This window comes from Struthio camelus, chromosome 10 (assembly GCF_040807025.1).
Source record: "Struthio camelus isolate bStrCam1 chromosome 10, bStrCam1.hap1, whole genome shotgun sequence".
Classification (NCBI taxonomy): Eukaryota; Metazoa; Chordata; class Aves; order Struthioniformes; family Struthionidae; genus Struthio; species Struthio camelus.
Genome location: NC_090951.1, coordinates 14,385,713 through 14,399,914, shown reverse-complemented (window position 1 = coordinate 14,399,914; position 14,202 = coordinate 14,385,713). Strand labels below are relative to the sequence as shown.

At 44.3% G+C, this 14,202-nt stretch overlaps 1 protein-coding gene across 2 annotated transcripts in view; it reads left to right on the top strand.

Moving 5' to 3' along the window:
- Positions 1-3,208: 3,208 nt before the first annotated feature.
- URI1 (URI1 prefoldin like chaperone) overlaps positions 3,209-14,202 on the top strand; it is a 46,031-nt gene continuing 35,037 nt past the window's right edge. Inside the window, exon 1 of one of the 2 annotated variants that reach the window (XM_068955611.1) lies at positions 3,209-3,534. In XM_068955611.1, the coding sequence (XP_068811712.1) occupies positions 3,463-3,534 (72 nt within the window). In that variant the 5' untranslated portion in view covers positions 3,209-3,462. Of the gene's footprint in view, positions 3,535-3,705; positions 4,127-14,202 lie in introns of those variants that run through there. The other variant, XM_068955610.1, reaches the window with a different exon arrangement.

The following is a 14,202-nucleotide window of genomic DNA, read 5'->3' as shown; positions in this document are numbered from 1 at the left end:
GTAACGCACTATGCTGTAGCAGTTGTGGTTAAAAAAACCTAAAACACGTAATTAGGAGACGGATCTAGGAAAAAACACAGCCCTAGCATGAACATTTCCTGTTAGGAGACTGAGAATGAAATTTTCATACAACAGACAAGGCGTCTGCTGTTGGTCTGGGGAGCTCATTCACTCCTCATCTTATCAGACTGTCTCCGTGTGCAGGTAACAGAGGCGGGCTTGGTAGGTCACATTTTTCTTTTGAGACGCTTCATGAACAGATTCTTCCTGCAGGATGTCTGTCTCAGGATAACTTATTTTCCAGCTTGATGACTATGAGCTCTTCTTTGCCGTTCTTCCCCAGTACTCATCAATTCAAATGCAACTGCTGTTCGCAGTGGAGGTTGTGTGCATGCACATACACACCTTCATACAAGCTCCAAAGACTACCTGGTTCTTAAGCCTCTTGTCCTCATTCACAACATTTTGTTGCAATCCAAATTTCTGGGCCTAAGTTTTTGGTCTTGCCAAAGAAAGACGTCATGGTTTCCCATTTGTTTCTCTCAGCAGCAACACTGGCCTAGGGGTTCTCCAGTCTCCTCTTCTTGTCCTTTCCCTTTCCCCCGTTTTGGTGTGCTAGCCCTCTTTGTGGAGTGGTGGTAAACAGCATTTAGGGAATATGGAGCAAGGCAGGGACTTTTTCACCAAAGGAAAATGTCTTTTGGTCCAGAGCCCTGGTGCGTGTTTTTTGCTGCAAATTAAACTTGGATCTTTCCAGAACTTCGCTTCTAACCCTCTGTTCTTACTCACATGCACAGCTTGCTTGTCTGTGCTAGCTGACTTGTTTATACCAAAACCAAAACTGTGACACCAGTTTCTGGAAGCTCATCTAAGCTAGCTAGCTTGGGTTATGGTAACATCTCCGCTAGCAGCCACATCTTCAACGACAGTACACACGTATCTGCTGACTGCTAAATCATCCACTTGGAAGAGGTTATGCGAACTTCTCTTATTTGCTTTTCCTCACTTAACTGCAGATAGTTCTCCAGCTTTTCCCCCAAATTTTTAAGAAAATCATCTGGTAAAGCATAAACAAGATTTAATTTAATAAATAAGCAAACAAAAACCTGCAGTTTGGAAGGCCAAAATTTTGATTTATTTTTTACTCCACAGAATTGACTGGTGACAGTGGTTTTGTACAGGTTACAAGTGCAAAGGAATGCGACACAGAGCCACGCTTCTTGTTCCTCCTTGGCAAATGCTGTATCCCATCTGCTTGACACTTTTAGAACATTTTTCATTGGCAGATGAAAGACAAAATGTGCAAAAGGATCCAGTAAACTATTCCATATTACAGCCAGTACAACTGAACCCATATAGTCCCTACTCTGATGTAGCCTCTTATTTAGGCCATCTGAACAGAAGAGTTCAGTGCAATACATTCTAGCGACTAAATGAGGTACTAGTGGCACGTGAAACAGTGAAAAGTCTTTGGAATAGGCATATAAGAGAAACGATTGCATGCTATTTCACTCTGCTTAGATATAAAAATGTGCTTTGTGATACAAAATTCCTACCTTGTGGGGCCTCTTGCTAGTTACATTTTGTTACGTCAGGCAAGAACTAAAATCTTACATATATCTTCATGTTATGCATCCGTTTTATCTTCTGATCAAGTTGTGAAATCACATGGGATCTAAAACATTTATGAATCATCTCTTTGCAGTATCTCTCTTGCAGGCTCTGTGAACTGGAGCATTTCTAATAAAGTTTAGAAAAGGTTCTAAACAGACTGAAAGGGAGTCAGTTATTCAGTATTAACATTTAGAAGGCATACAAGATTTATGTAAACTATTTAAACTAGCACGTTTCTTCTGCTAGCGAGCCGTTTTCTGAAGACAACATATAAAAGTATTCTGTCCATTCAAAGGGTCCAAAATCCCTCAGTGCCAAATACATGCCAGAGATTTCAGCTAACTTTCAATTATTTGTGAAGATGATGGATGTAGTTATTTCATAAACCAAACTACCCAGTTGCAGCTGCAAATTTTTATTTGCAATATTGAAAGCCATATTAAAGCTAACTTCCAGCTTTAGTAACCGCGTGTTGAGCTTTTTCAGAATGCCTCATACGTAGAGCTTTTATAATGTACATTCTCCAAGGCGAGGTGGGAACTTGGGTCTAGAAGAGTGCACAGCACGTTCTGTGTCACGTATGCATTGTAAATTGCTGTTTTGTGGCACAAAGTTAGCTCTGTTCATGGGAAGGAAGTCTTGTTTCTTTCCCAGGATGGCGAAGACTCTGACCTAAATGTGGAGAAGCTGCACCTTTGTACCTCCATCTTATGACATGCCTGCCAGGGAGACTGTAAGTCCCCCTACTCCCCTGGTGAAGGTATATGCCAGGTGTTTATAAACCTCTTCTCAAAGGAGAAGCGCAGCTATGGACTCAAGGTCATTGCACACCTGCACCCCTCGCTGTGGGGCTTCGAGTGTGGAAGTTACAGCAAGACTGCTAGCGTTAACTGCGGCATTTGACCAAGTTCCACAGGGAAGTTACCCTGCTCGTCAGCTGTGCTGGGATCTCGCGTGCTAGGCAACAAAGCACAGCGCTTTTCCATTACCAACACGTTACTTTGGACTTGTCTAATACCGCTCACTAAATCGGCACACGACTTCACGGCAGGCGCCTTCCTGCGTGGTACTCCACGAGCGGCCGAGCAGTCGGCCCGCCGTAAATCAGCCCTTCCGCCCCGCCGCTCGGCCACCTCTCCGGGCGGGCGAGCCCAAGCGCCGGAGCGGGCCGACGGCCGCCAACCCGCCAACCCGCAGCGCCTCGCGCGCTCCTGCCGCCCCAACCGCCCCGGGCCCCGAGACCCCGCCGGCGGCCCCCAACCGAGGGGGGGCCGAGGGGCCTTCCGGAGCGGCCGCCGCCCGAGGCCCGTTACCCGGCCCTGCCGCCGGTGCGCCCGGCCCTGCGGCCTGGCCTTCCCCCGCGCGGCCTAGGCCGGGGCCGGGGCCGGGGCCGAGCGCCGCCCGGGCGGGGGCTGGGCTGCGGCGGGGGCAGCGCCGCCTCTCGCGGCTCGCGGCGGTGCCTCCCGCGGGCGCGGCGGCGGCTGCCTGCCCGGCTACCCAGAGTGCAGCAGGCAGCCGCGGGCGCGGCGGCGGCGGCTCGGCGCTGCTGGCGCTCTCCCGGCCCCGGGCCCAGGCGGCGGCGGCGGCGGCGGCGGCGGGGGGGGCGCGGCCCAGCATGCGAGAGTGAGATGCTTCGCCCGGCAGCGGCGCCCCGGGCCCAGGCGGCGGCGGCCCCCGCGTGGATGCGGCCCTGGAGCCGGCGCTTCGCCCGCCACAAACATTTCTATAGGACTCATTCGCCCTGCTGAGCCGAGCGGAGCGGAGCGGAGCGGAGCGGCCCGGCCCGCGCGGCCGCCTCGCCCCCGCCCCCGCCGCGGCTCCCTCACGGACTGCGGGCCCCGCCGCGGCATGGAGGCCCCCGGCGGCGCCTCGCCGCTCAGCCCCGCGCTGGTGGGCCGCCTCCGCCAGGAGCACGAGAAGGTAACGGCGGCCGGGCCCCGCCGCGGGGGGAGGGGGGCGGCGGACGCTCCGCGGCGGCGGCGGCAGCGGCGGCGGGGGGGGGGGGGCGAGGCGGGACGGCGCTGCCGCGGGCGGGGGAGGGGCGGCCCCGGGGCGGCACGACCTGGCGGCCGGCGGGCGGCCGGCGGGCACGTGACGGCGCTGACGTCACGGGCGGCCGTTGGTCCCGGCGGGCCGCGGCCTAGCGGCGGGCTGGCGTCGTCTGGCCCCGGGGCCGGGCCGGGCCGGGCCGGGCCGGGCTGTGCTGTGCTGTGCTGTGCTGCCCTCCGCTCCCCTCGCCTCGCCTCGCCTCGCCCGGCAGCACATGGGCAAAGGGCCGGGGGAGGTGTGAAGCTAGGCACTGACGGGGGTTTTTAGCTCTGCTGCTTTCTCTCCTCACCGCGATGTTGCCAAAACGTCATTAGAAAAATAAAAATTAAAAAAAATCAGAATAGCAGTTGGGGTGGAAGTTTTAAAGACGAGACCTGTGTGTTTCCCTCGTGCACCTTCGGGCTCGTTGCAGTCTGCTGCGTAAATGCTTGATGTAACGCGTATCAGATACCATTAAAGTTAGGTAAGTGTAATGGCCGTGGGCCCCGCTGTATTTTTAGCGTGTATTTTTTGTCCTCCTTCATTTTCTTCATTGCATTTTTTTACTCGGAGGGGTAATTAGGGTTAATTTATTTTTAAAACTCAGTCCTGCAGGTAGGCCTGTGCAGGGCTCTGCTGGTGTCAGTGAACTGTTTGATCTCATGGGCTACCTTGAAAAGTTAGTTTGTCAGGCATTAATTGTGCATGACTTCTCTTTAAAAAATTGATTACTTTCGCAGTGGCTGTGAAAGAGCCATGCTATCAAGAGCCTTCTGTAAAAACGCTTCCTGAGATTTTGGAGGCTGATGCTGTATTTGGCAGTAGTACAAAATTTGAGATCCCTCTTCCTGCGGATTGCCTTCATGACCGAACATGTGTGGGCCCTGGCAGTCTGGGTAGTGTGATTTTTGTTTTCTTTTTTCTAATGATTAGTCCCAGTCTTGCAGCAAGTTCTGTGTGAGTACAGGTGTCTTTCAGTGTGGAGCTCATTCTTGTGTTTGATACATCATTGACACAAAAACGTATTTGCCCACAGTCGGCACGCTTTTCAGTTTTTCTGCTCATTTGTCTCATAAAGTTAAAGGTTTTAAAGCTGCTTGGAAGATATGCACGAGAGCTCTCCAGTTATAAAGGAAAACGTCACACTATCTTCAGTGTATATTGCTTTGTCAACCATTGCTTTCCTTAAGAGTAAGGAAACTGAATGCGTATAGGATGTAAATCACGTGCCTTGTCTGGAATATTGGGTACAAAAAGGTGTCTGCTTCTGGCTAGCAGACTAGATGATTAATAAAAGATCTGCCTAATCAGCTGACCACTAATGTGGTTGAACAGTAAGAGGATCTATTGGAATAATCTGTACAGTCCTTTCTATATGAGTAGTAACCTATTATAGCAGTAGTTGGTGATAGCAACCTGTCAGCTTTGAGGCCTTCAGTTAATTTTCGAGATGGTAGAATTTGGTGAAGAATAATTTCTCTGGTACGTTATTGTCAGTTGAACCTAATGTGCGAGTGGATGTCTGTCATAACCATGTAGAATTATTCCCGGTTCATGGTGAGACCCTTCTGTAAGCAAGACGCTTTTTAAACAAATCTGATCCAGTGGAAAAGAGGCCCAGGAGGCCATTAATTAAGCCTCTGTTAGGCTGATGTACCAAAATTGTATTTTATCATAGGGAAACTTTACATAATTTCTGCAAATTGGCTAAAAAAAAAATTGAACACTTCAGCTTCAATATGAAATTAGACTAAAGAACTACACATCTTGGTTACAATGGAGCGTCTTGATGAAGATATAGTGGACTTTCTCTCTATGCAATGAATATATATAATTGGATTACAACAGTATTTTCAGCTATGAAAATATTATGTTTTTAAGATGGAGGAGGTCTTTTCATTTCAGCTGCCTCTTTTTGGAGATTCATATTTTTCTCACAAAATTACTGAAGTGGAAGGCTCCTGTTTTGGTCTCAGCTTAAGAGAGGGAGAATTAGTTATCCAGTACGTTGGTAAACTGGTAATCATAGGATGAGCATCATAACAAATAGTAAAGTTATTTAGTCAGAGCTCTATCTGTATGTGCTGGGATTAAAGGAGGTGCATATATTTCTTTTAATTAATGTGATATTGTTCTATCCCAGTCATGCTTAATTAAATAAAAAGAAACCCATTTATTCCCATTAGTCTGAAGGCAACCTTTAGCGTACTAGTGAAACGCATCTACAGAATTATTTATCTGCAGAATTAAAGATTATGTTTGAATCACAGTTGATTTTTTTTCTTAACATCTAGGCTATTGTACCACCATAGTTTAGCCATGGGTTTGAGTTTTTAAGTGCGAATGAGCTCCTCTGGAGAACACCCTAACTGAGGCTTCCTTCCTGTTTAAAAATATTAAAAGAACAGGATGTTCATGACTTTCTGTCTTTAATCTGATTCAAGCTGCAACTTCCAAGTTTAGGACCCCTGATGAAAGTAATTTTAATTCTTGTTTAGGACTGCTTGCCTGTTGGACAGATTTCGTCTTGTTCATTTGTAGTGATAGTAAGACCAAACTCTTAAAAGCAACTTTCAGTGCTCCCGCTAAAGGCACTTTGTATAAAAACATGACTTAGAATGTGTGTCTTGGGGATAAATTATAGAAGAATATCTTGTAATTTTCATGATAAAGACCATCGTTGGAAGCACGATGCCTGCGTAAAGTTTTGAATATTTCTGTAAGAAGACTATAAAGTATATATCATGGATTACTTGCAAAAGCAATATATGTTATCTGAAAATATTTTATTAAATCTATTGCAAATTAGTACAGGAATTATAAAATTAATATTTAAATAGCTAGATTCTCATGCTATAGAGCTTGAATTTAAACATAGTATTTTATATATGTTTATTTCCACAATCAAACAGATCGGGATTACTAACCGATAGGAAGTTGACGAGTCAGGTCTGTATGATTTGATAAGAGTTCTGTAGACAGTGAATTTACAACGGGTTAATATATTCTGTAGTTTCTGTGCAATGCAATGAAGATATGCATAATGGGAGACGTTACAGAACCAGTCAGACCCAAGAGACGTTTGTAGAGTGCAAACCCAGGCTTGGAGAAATTCCAGTGTTATTTGGCAATGCAGTTTTTTTTTTTTTTTTGAATTGCACTGACTTTTCAAAAAAAATAGGATGAGGAAGTAACTTTCTTGTCACTTATCATGACAACAAAGCACATCTAGATTTAATACAGCTGTTACGGTATCTCAGTGGCCACTACGTGTTATGGCAGATTCTTAATTTTTATGAATTTAGTGGGTGGAGGCTGTATGATCTTTAGTTTCCAGATTGTTTTCAAGGTCCTGGGAACTTATAATTTTTTAGCAGTTAAACAACTTGAAGGGTTTATGGGGAAACAAAATACAGAATCCTAAACTTACCTTCTTTTAGTCTGGTTTTTCATATTCCTGTAGGAATTAATCCAGTGGCTGTCTGCTTAAGTCTTTCTCAAGTAATACTTGTGTTATGAACGTACTTGACAATCTTAAAGCAGTTCCTACAAAAAAAAAAAAAGGCAATGACGCTGAGTATGGGTCTTGCACATTTCGCACTGGTGCAGGAGCAACTGGAACTGTTTGCTAGCAGACTCAAAGTCTGAGATTCAGTGTTTCTAGGGTAGTGTCTCTCAGGGTATCTATCGTACTTCATTCACCCTGCATGCAAGTTAATAGACTCTAGAGAAAGAGTATGAGATGCCAGTGTTACCGGTAGCACTTTCCACGCTAACTATTTGAGGAAAGTTAACATAGTGTCTGAAGCTTCATTTGAAATACTCCTTTTTAAAAGGTCCCTGAACAATTAACAGTTCAGAAATTTGTGATGACATCCACTCCACCCTATCTAGTGCTTTTTTTGTATTAGTGGATTCCAATAGCGTTTTCTCATGTGCTGCTCTCAAGTAAAAGGACAAATTCAGTCATGTTCTGAAAGATTGAAGCTTTCAAATGTACGACTTATTGTTCTTCCAGTGTTAATTGATCATCTCTTTTACAGTCAGTGTTCTGATAGCTGTTGGGTAGCAATATTTGCCTATGCTCTTAGTAATATGAATTAAGTATCCACCAGTTTGCAGAGTGTCAAGAACTGTGAAATAAATTAACACATATTAAATTGTGTTTCTATGGTAAAGAAATGCTATGAAGTCAAACTATTCACAAAAGAGTTTAAAGAGTGCTGCCTTTGTTCTGAAGTGGGCAAGTCTATATATGTCCTTTCCTCATCAGTAATTAAAACGTATATGTGAGGTTATAGCCACAAAATTAAAAGTGTTGCTAAATTGTGCTGCTCCTGTAGTCCTCTACAGAATATGTCAGTAAATATTGTGACCGGAGTACTGTTTGGGAATCATTTTTAGTATGTTTAGCATCGTTGTAGATCTCTGTTCTGTAAGTTTATGGACATAATCTCTCTTCTTAGGATGACTTGAGTACTACTTGCCTTACTACTTTCTTCCTTTGAGACTGCAAAATTGTATTTTGTTTTGATATGAAGTTCTAGTCTTGCAAACAGATACACTAGCTCAGAGCTTGCCATCTTGACATCCTCAGTGCAGCTGCTACACTAATACTGAAGTTTTTCAGAGCGGGCCATTAGGACACATCAGTTATTCTGGAAGTGCTGCACTTGCATGAACCCCTGTAAAAGCCAGTGTTGGTCAGTGGGAGTCTCAGGACAAACAGCAGACAAAGGCAGGCTTTGTGTATCTGTAGAGCACTGTGCTGCAGAGTGCAATTGCTGTATTTTTGTGGTCCCTATCCCCAATTAACCACAGTCCAATGAGCCAGATCCTGGACTGTATCAAGGCTATGTTTAATGAAGCTCAGGTGGGACGCAGTGAAGCAGAGAGTATTGGGGGTGTAATCTCCCTTCAGCTGTGGGGTTAGCCACAAATCTTGTCTTTAGTTTAAAGTACAGCAGTGTCAAGATAGCTGTGCTTCACTTCTGCTGACAATGTCACTGCTAGCATCTGGGGGTTTCTTGTGCATCAAGACACCCCATTTTTTCACTTTTTCCTCTAGTCACATCCCCTGCAGTGAGGACAAGAAAAGGTAGTGATGGGGTTAGGAACTATTATAGTAGCCCTGAGTTTCCAGAATATTTGCTTGGATTGGAGAATATCTCCACAGCTATGGGGCTAATAACTACTTTGGACCGATATAAAGAAGGTTTTATCCAGTTTTTAATGCTTACACTGTAGAAATGTGCAATTTGTAGAAAAAATGCATCATGACAACAAAACTATGGTAGCTGTTGTGTCCTCCTCTTGTTTCTTAGCTTAGTCTGCAGTTTCGTTCTCAGTTTAACTTAGGGTTGACTGCCATAAAAAAGGTGAATTCATCCACCTCTTCTGTACCTACACCTGTGGTCAGATTGCTGTGTGGTTAGTGGAATCCAGTAGTGCAAGCCAAATTAGTAGTGTCAGATGTCAGCCACAAATGTCGCAGGCGAAACGCAGAGCCAGCGATGGGCGCCCCTTTGAGCTGTGGCTATGCTGAGACCAAGTTGTAAGGAACGGTCTCAGTCCCTTGTTCAAGATTTTTGAAGATGTTTTTGAGTTGAATTTCTTTTATGACCATAAGAATTATCCAGAAAGGAGATGATTTTAGTTTGGTGAACAATTTTTAAATTTTTTTCTTTTTTTCTTTGTCTCCATCTCCTCTCCGTCTCCTCTCCTCTCCCTGCTTGTTTCTGTCTTTGAGCAATTTAGAGTGGCACATTTTTAACACTGCTCAGTGACCTGGTTTGGGATCCATCTTAAAACCAGACCTTGCTGATTTTTTTGCTTCTGTTTTTTTTCTGGATTATTTTTCAGCCGGTGCGGTTCCCAAATCTGGCTGATTGTACAATGTCGCAAATGTCTTTGCCAGCTGAGTGGGGGTTGGAAGGATAAAGGATGGAACTGAATAGCTGGAGACAGGGAGGGGTTGATGACTAGTTTACTCAGAACTGCTGTTGAATGTTGAACCACAGCCTAAAGGTATGTCGATGTGGCAGTGGCCACAGTTCATGTACATACACAGTTCATGAAGGTGATCAGGAGTAGTCAGCATGGATTCACCAAAGGGAAATGATGCTTGACCAATCGGATAGCCTTCTATGATGGAATCACTAGCTGGGTAGATGAGGAGAGAGCAGTGGATGTTGTCTACCTGGACTTCAGCAAGGCTTTTGACACTGTCTCCCATCACATCCTCCTAGGTAAGCTCAGGAAGTGTGGGCTAGATGAGTGGACGGTGAGGTGGATTGAGAACTGGCTGGATGGCCAAGCTCAGAGGGTTGTGGTGAATGGCGCAGAGTCAAGTTGGAGGCCTGTGGCTAGTGGTGTCCCCCAGGGCTCAGTCCTGGGTCCAGTCTTGTTCAACGTAGTCATCAATGACCTGGAGGAAGGGACAGAGTGCACCCTCAGCAAGTTTGCTGATGATACTAAACTGGGGGGAGAGGCTAACACACCAGAAGACTGTGCTGCCATTCAGAGGGACCTGGACAGGCTGGAGAGCTGGGCGGAGAGGAACCTCCTGAAGTTCAACAAAGGCAAGTGCAAGGTCCTGCACCTAGGCAGGAATAATCCCATGCACCAGTACAGGCTGGGGGCTGACCTGTTGGAAAGTAGCTCTGCAGAGAAGGACCTGGGAGTGCTGGTGGACAACAAGTTAAACATGAGCCAGCAGTGTGCCCTTGTGGCCAAGAAGGCCAATGGGATCCTGGGGTGCATTAGGCAGAGTGTTGCCAGCAGGACGAGGGAGGTGATCCTGCCCCTCTACTCAGCCCTAGTGAGGCCTCCCCTGGAGTACTGTGTCCAGTTCTGGGCTCCCTAGTCCAAGAGAGACATGGCCCTACTGGAGAGAGTCCAGCGGAGGGCTACAAAGATGATTAGAGGGCTGAAAGACTCCTATGAAGAAAGACTCCTATGAAGAAAGACTGCAAGAGCTGGGCCTGTTCAGCCTGGAGAAGAGAAGATTGAGAGGGGATCTCATCAACGTGTACAAGTATCTGAAGGGGGAGTGTCAAGAGGATGAGGCCAGCCTCTTCTCCGTGGTGCCCAGCGACAGGACAAGAGGCAATGGGCAGAAACTGAACCACAGGAAGTTCCATCTGAACCTGAGAAAAAACTTCTTCACTGTGAGGGTGACAGAGCATTGGAACAGGTTGCCCAGAGAGGTGGTGGAGTCTCCTTCGCTGGAGATATTCAAAAGCCGCCTGGATGTGATCCTGGGCAATATGCTCTAGGTGACCCTGCTTGAGCAGGGAGGTTGGACTAGATGATCTCCAGAGGTCCCTTCCAACCCCAACCATTCTGTGATTTTAAACTAGTTAACTTGAGTATTGCTGGCAGCGTAGTTGTTGCAACACAGCCTACATCAAAGCTTGCAAAACCTGCATAAGTTTTTTGGTAAGTTAGGTTGTGCTAGTTCCATGCTTATGTTAGTGTACTGCTGTCTTGGTATCTGAGCTAGCTTGTATAGTATAGCTGCGTGAATATATTCACCTGAAGTAAGCTAAAATGAGTTCCTTAGCTCTACCTTAAAATGAAGTTACATGACATGGATACTGACTTGCTACCAGGGTAACAGGAAGACCTTGCTCCAATTTTTTCCTCCCTTCCACCAGTTCTTCTTTCTTTAGAAAAAAAAAATTTGTCATGATTCAAATTGCTTTTGGTGTCCCCTTTCCTTCAGTATTCTTTCCAAACACATTTTTTAAACAAAAAAGAAAAACCAGAATTTTCCACCCAAAAGGGTATTTATGTAGCTAGTTTGATGACACGTAGTATTTTCCAGTAATATGGTTTAATAAATGAACACAAAACCTCAGAAATGCTTTCTTCCTTTTCCATTGGATCACACAGTATGCCAACAGACTGAAGAACTTTTAATAGTTTTCCTTTGTTTTTTGATTGAAAATTGGGGCTCTAGGAAAAACAATTGTGCCAATGTTAATTCTATCTTTCTCCATCAATGATTGCTGTGTTTTAGGTGAGTGCTGTGTGGTTTTCTAGAGGAAAAAATGAAAATTCATTAAATTTTTTTTTCTTTGCACATGGCATGATACATCCTTGTTACCAAGAGGCAATGAAATTTATGACCCCTCATTAGTGTTCTTCTGTAATGTAAAGTCATGTTGTGGACTAGTTATTTCATCAGTAAACTTGGTTTGATTTTTCTGTTTTTGGGTGCGACAGAGAAATCTTAAGCAGCATGGCATAGTGGGTCTTGATACTGCAAACATTTGTAAATGGAGCTATCTCATGTATGTTTATCAATTGAAGTAAATACCTGTGTGTGCAAAGTTAAGCAATTAAACTCTGGAGAGTTGGAGTCATCCTAATTAGGTCAGTAGTGAAAATGAGCTTGGCTTTATCATGAGCCTTGTAAACCTGGATCGGCATTTCGGAAAACTGGCATATGTGTTTATTGTAGGTCTTGGAAGGTTCTGAACAACAGAACCAAGGTCAAGGCTGAGATCTTTGCACAGTCCGAAATGGTAGAGACAGTATCCTGAAGGCAGATCATTGGTTTTAGACTTTATTAGACCCTTACTTTAATTATTGCCTCATTACTTGCTCTGCTTCCACAAAAAGTGTTCCATACTGTCATTTTCCCTAAGTAACTGGAAATGTGATTGAAAGGGATGTTTAAAGTGAGACTAATTCAAGATTAAATAGTCACAAATTATATTATTGCTACATGTAAACAAATTACTTGCATATCTGATTTTATTCAGATTACTTTTCAAGTGGTAAATAATGCTTTATCACTTATATAGTGCTCTTACATCTTTAGAGTGCTTTTCTCACATTAATTAATCATCATTAAACACTCTGAGGTGGGTAGGTTAATACTATTATCCCCATTTTGCAGATGAAGAAATGTAGACAGAGAGGTTGTGATTTGCTCAAGGCCATATAGAAGAAATAGAATCAGAGCTGGGATTAGATCTGTGTCCCCGGCTTCTAATTTCAGAAGACCAACCAGATTGTGAGCCACAGTTTTGAAGCGAATTATACAAGTATGTATGTAGAAACATCACATGTTTGTTTGGCCTCTTAGGAGCCTACCTAGCAGTTTGTTTAAAAGGAAACTTTGCTTTTGTGCATGTGCGGAGTATTTGCACGTTCAGACCCACAAGCCTGGAAATATCCTCTCGTTCAGTTAGGATTTTTTTCCTAATCTGATGGTGCTTTCTTATTTTCACCTATTGAAATTAACTTTCATCCTAAAAATCACAGTTTCTATTTCTTGCATCTTGAACATAACTGTGTATGATTCACGTACAGCAGGTTTGGCATTGGTAACCTAAACTGTCTACACCTGACTCCAATACCAGCTCTGTTGCTCATAGATTTTCCCAAGCTGAGACATAAATACAATTCTGACTTGGCAGCTTGCTTTATTACTGTTCAGAATATATAAGAAATAGGTGAGAATTACCTTCACAGTGTGCTGAAACCATCACCTTTGTAGGCAGAGCAGCGGCTTAGTAGAGACATTCACATACATGCGCTCTACCTTACAGAACTACCTAAATAAAATCAAATAGTCTTGCATCTGGGGAGGGAGCAGAACTATTTGTGCACCACCTGGATGATCAGAAACACTACAGAGCTTATACTGAGCTGTTAGATATGGGGCACATGCAGAAGCAACAGGTAAGAAGAAAATGGGAGTGGAAGAAAGTGATGTGCTTGTACATCAAGGGGAGGACCTGCTGAGGAAAGGTAGCAAGTATATGTACAGTCATGGGGAGTAGATTAGAGGCCCATAGGCAGGAACAGAGAAGAATCAGCTTCATGTTACAGCATCCTTTTCACATATTCCCAACAAAACATTGTACAGCGTACATTGTACTGTGTGGCCGTTGAGTTGTGAGATCTGGCTTCTGTTTCTAGCTCTGGCACTGACCAATGTAATTGGTTAAGTTACTCAGTCTGTAAAACCAGTGCACTACTTTGGAAAAATGTTGTGCGCTTTAATTGATGCGTGGGAAGGGTTTTGACCACTTTAGATGGGATATCCCAGAGAAAATGGAATATTGGTAGATGGGAAAGAGCGAAAGTACAGCTGACAAAAGGAAATCTCTGCCTTCAGACAGCTAGTGATGTCTTTGGCTGTGTGATATGAATTGTTTTGGTATGATTTTGTGCCAATAGCCTGCAAACTATCCTGTGTTAGGAGTGGCACGTTGGAACTGCAGGATACCTAGAAAATGAAGCACAAGTCTGAAAGGAATCCTTTCTGCTCTTTTTTGCTGTACTTGTTTTAACATTTAATACTTAAACTAAAATTGCTGCATAGATAGGTGTTGATAATGTCAAGTATATATACTGGAGGTTTAAAAAATATTTTACTTGCTGTGGCCGCTCATCCAGAGTTGTGAGATAGCCACTTACTACCTCATCTCAGTTGCAATAAGGAATTTGGGAGGATCAGTTAAATTTAGAAACAATAGCTTCCCTAAAAGCAATAATATAAACTTCCATTTAAATAGCTCAAAATGGTAATAATGAGAGCAG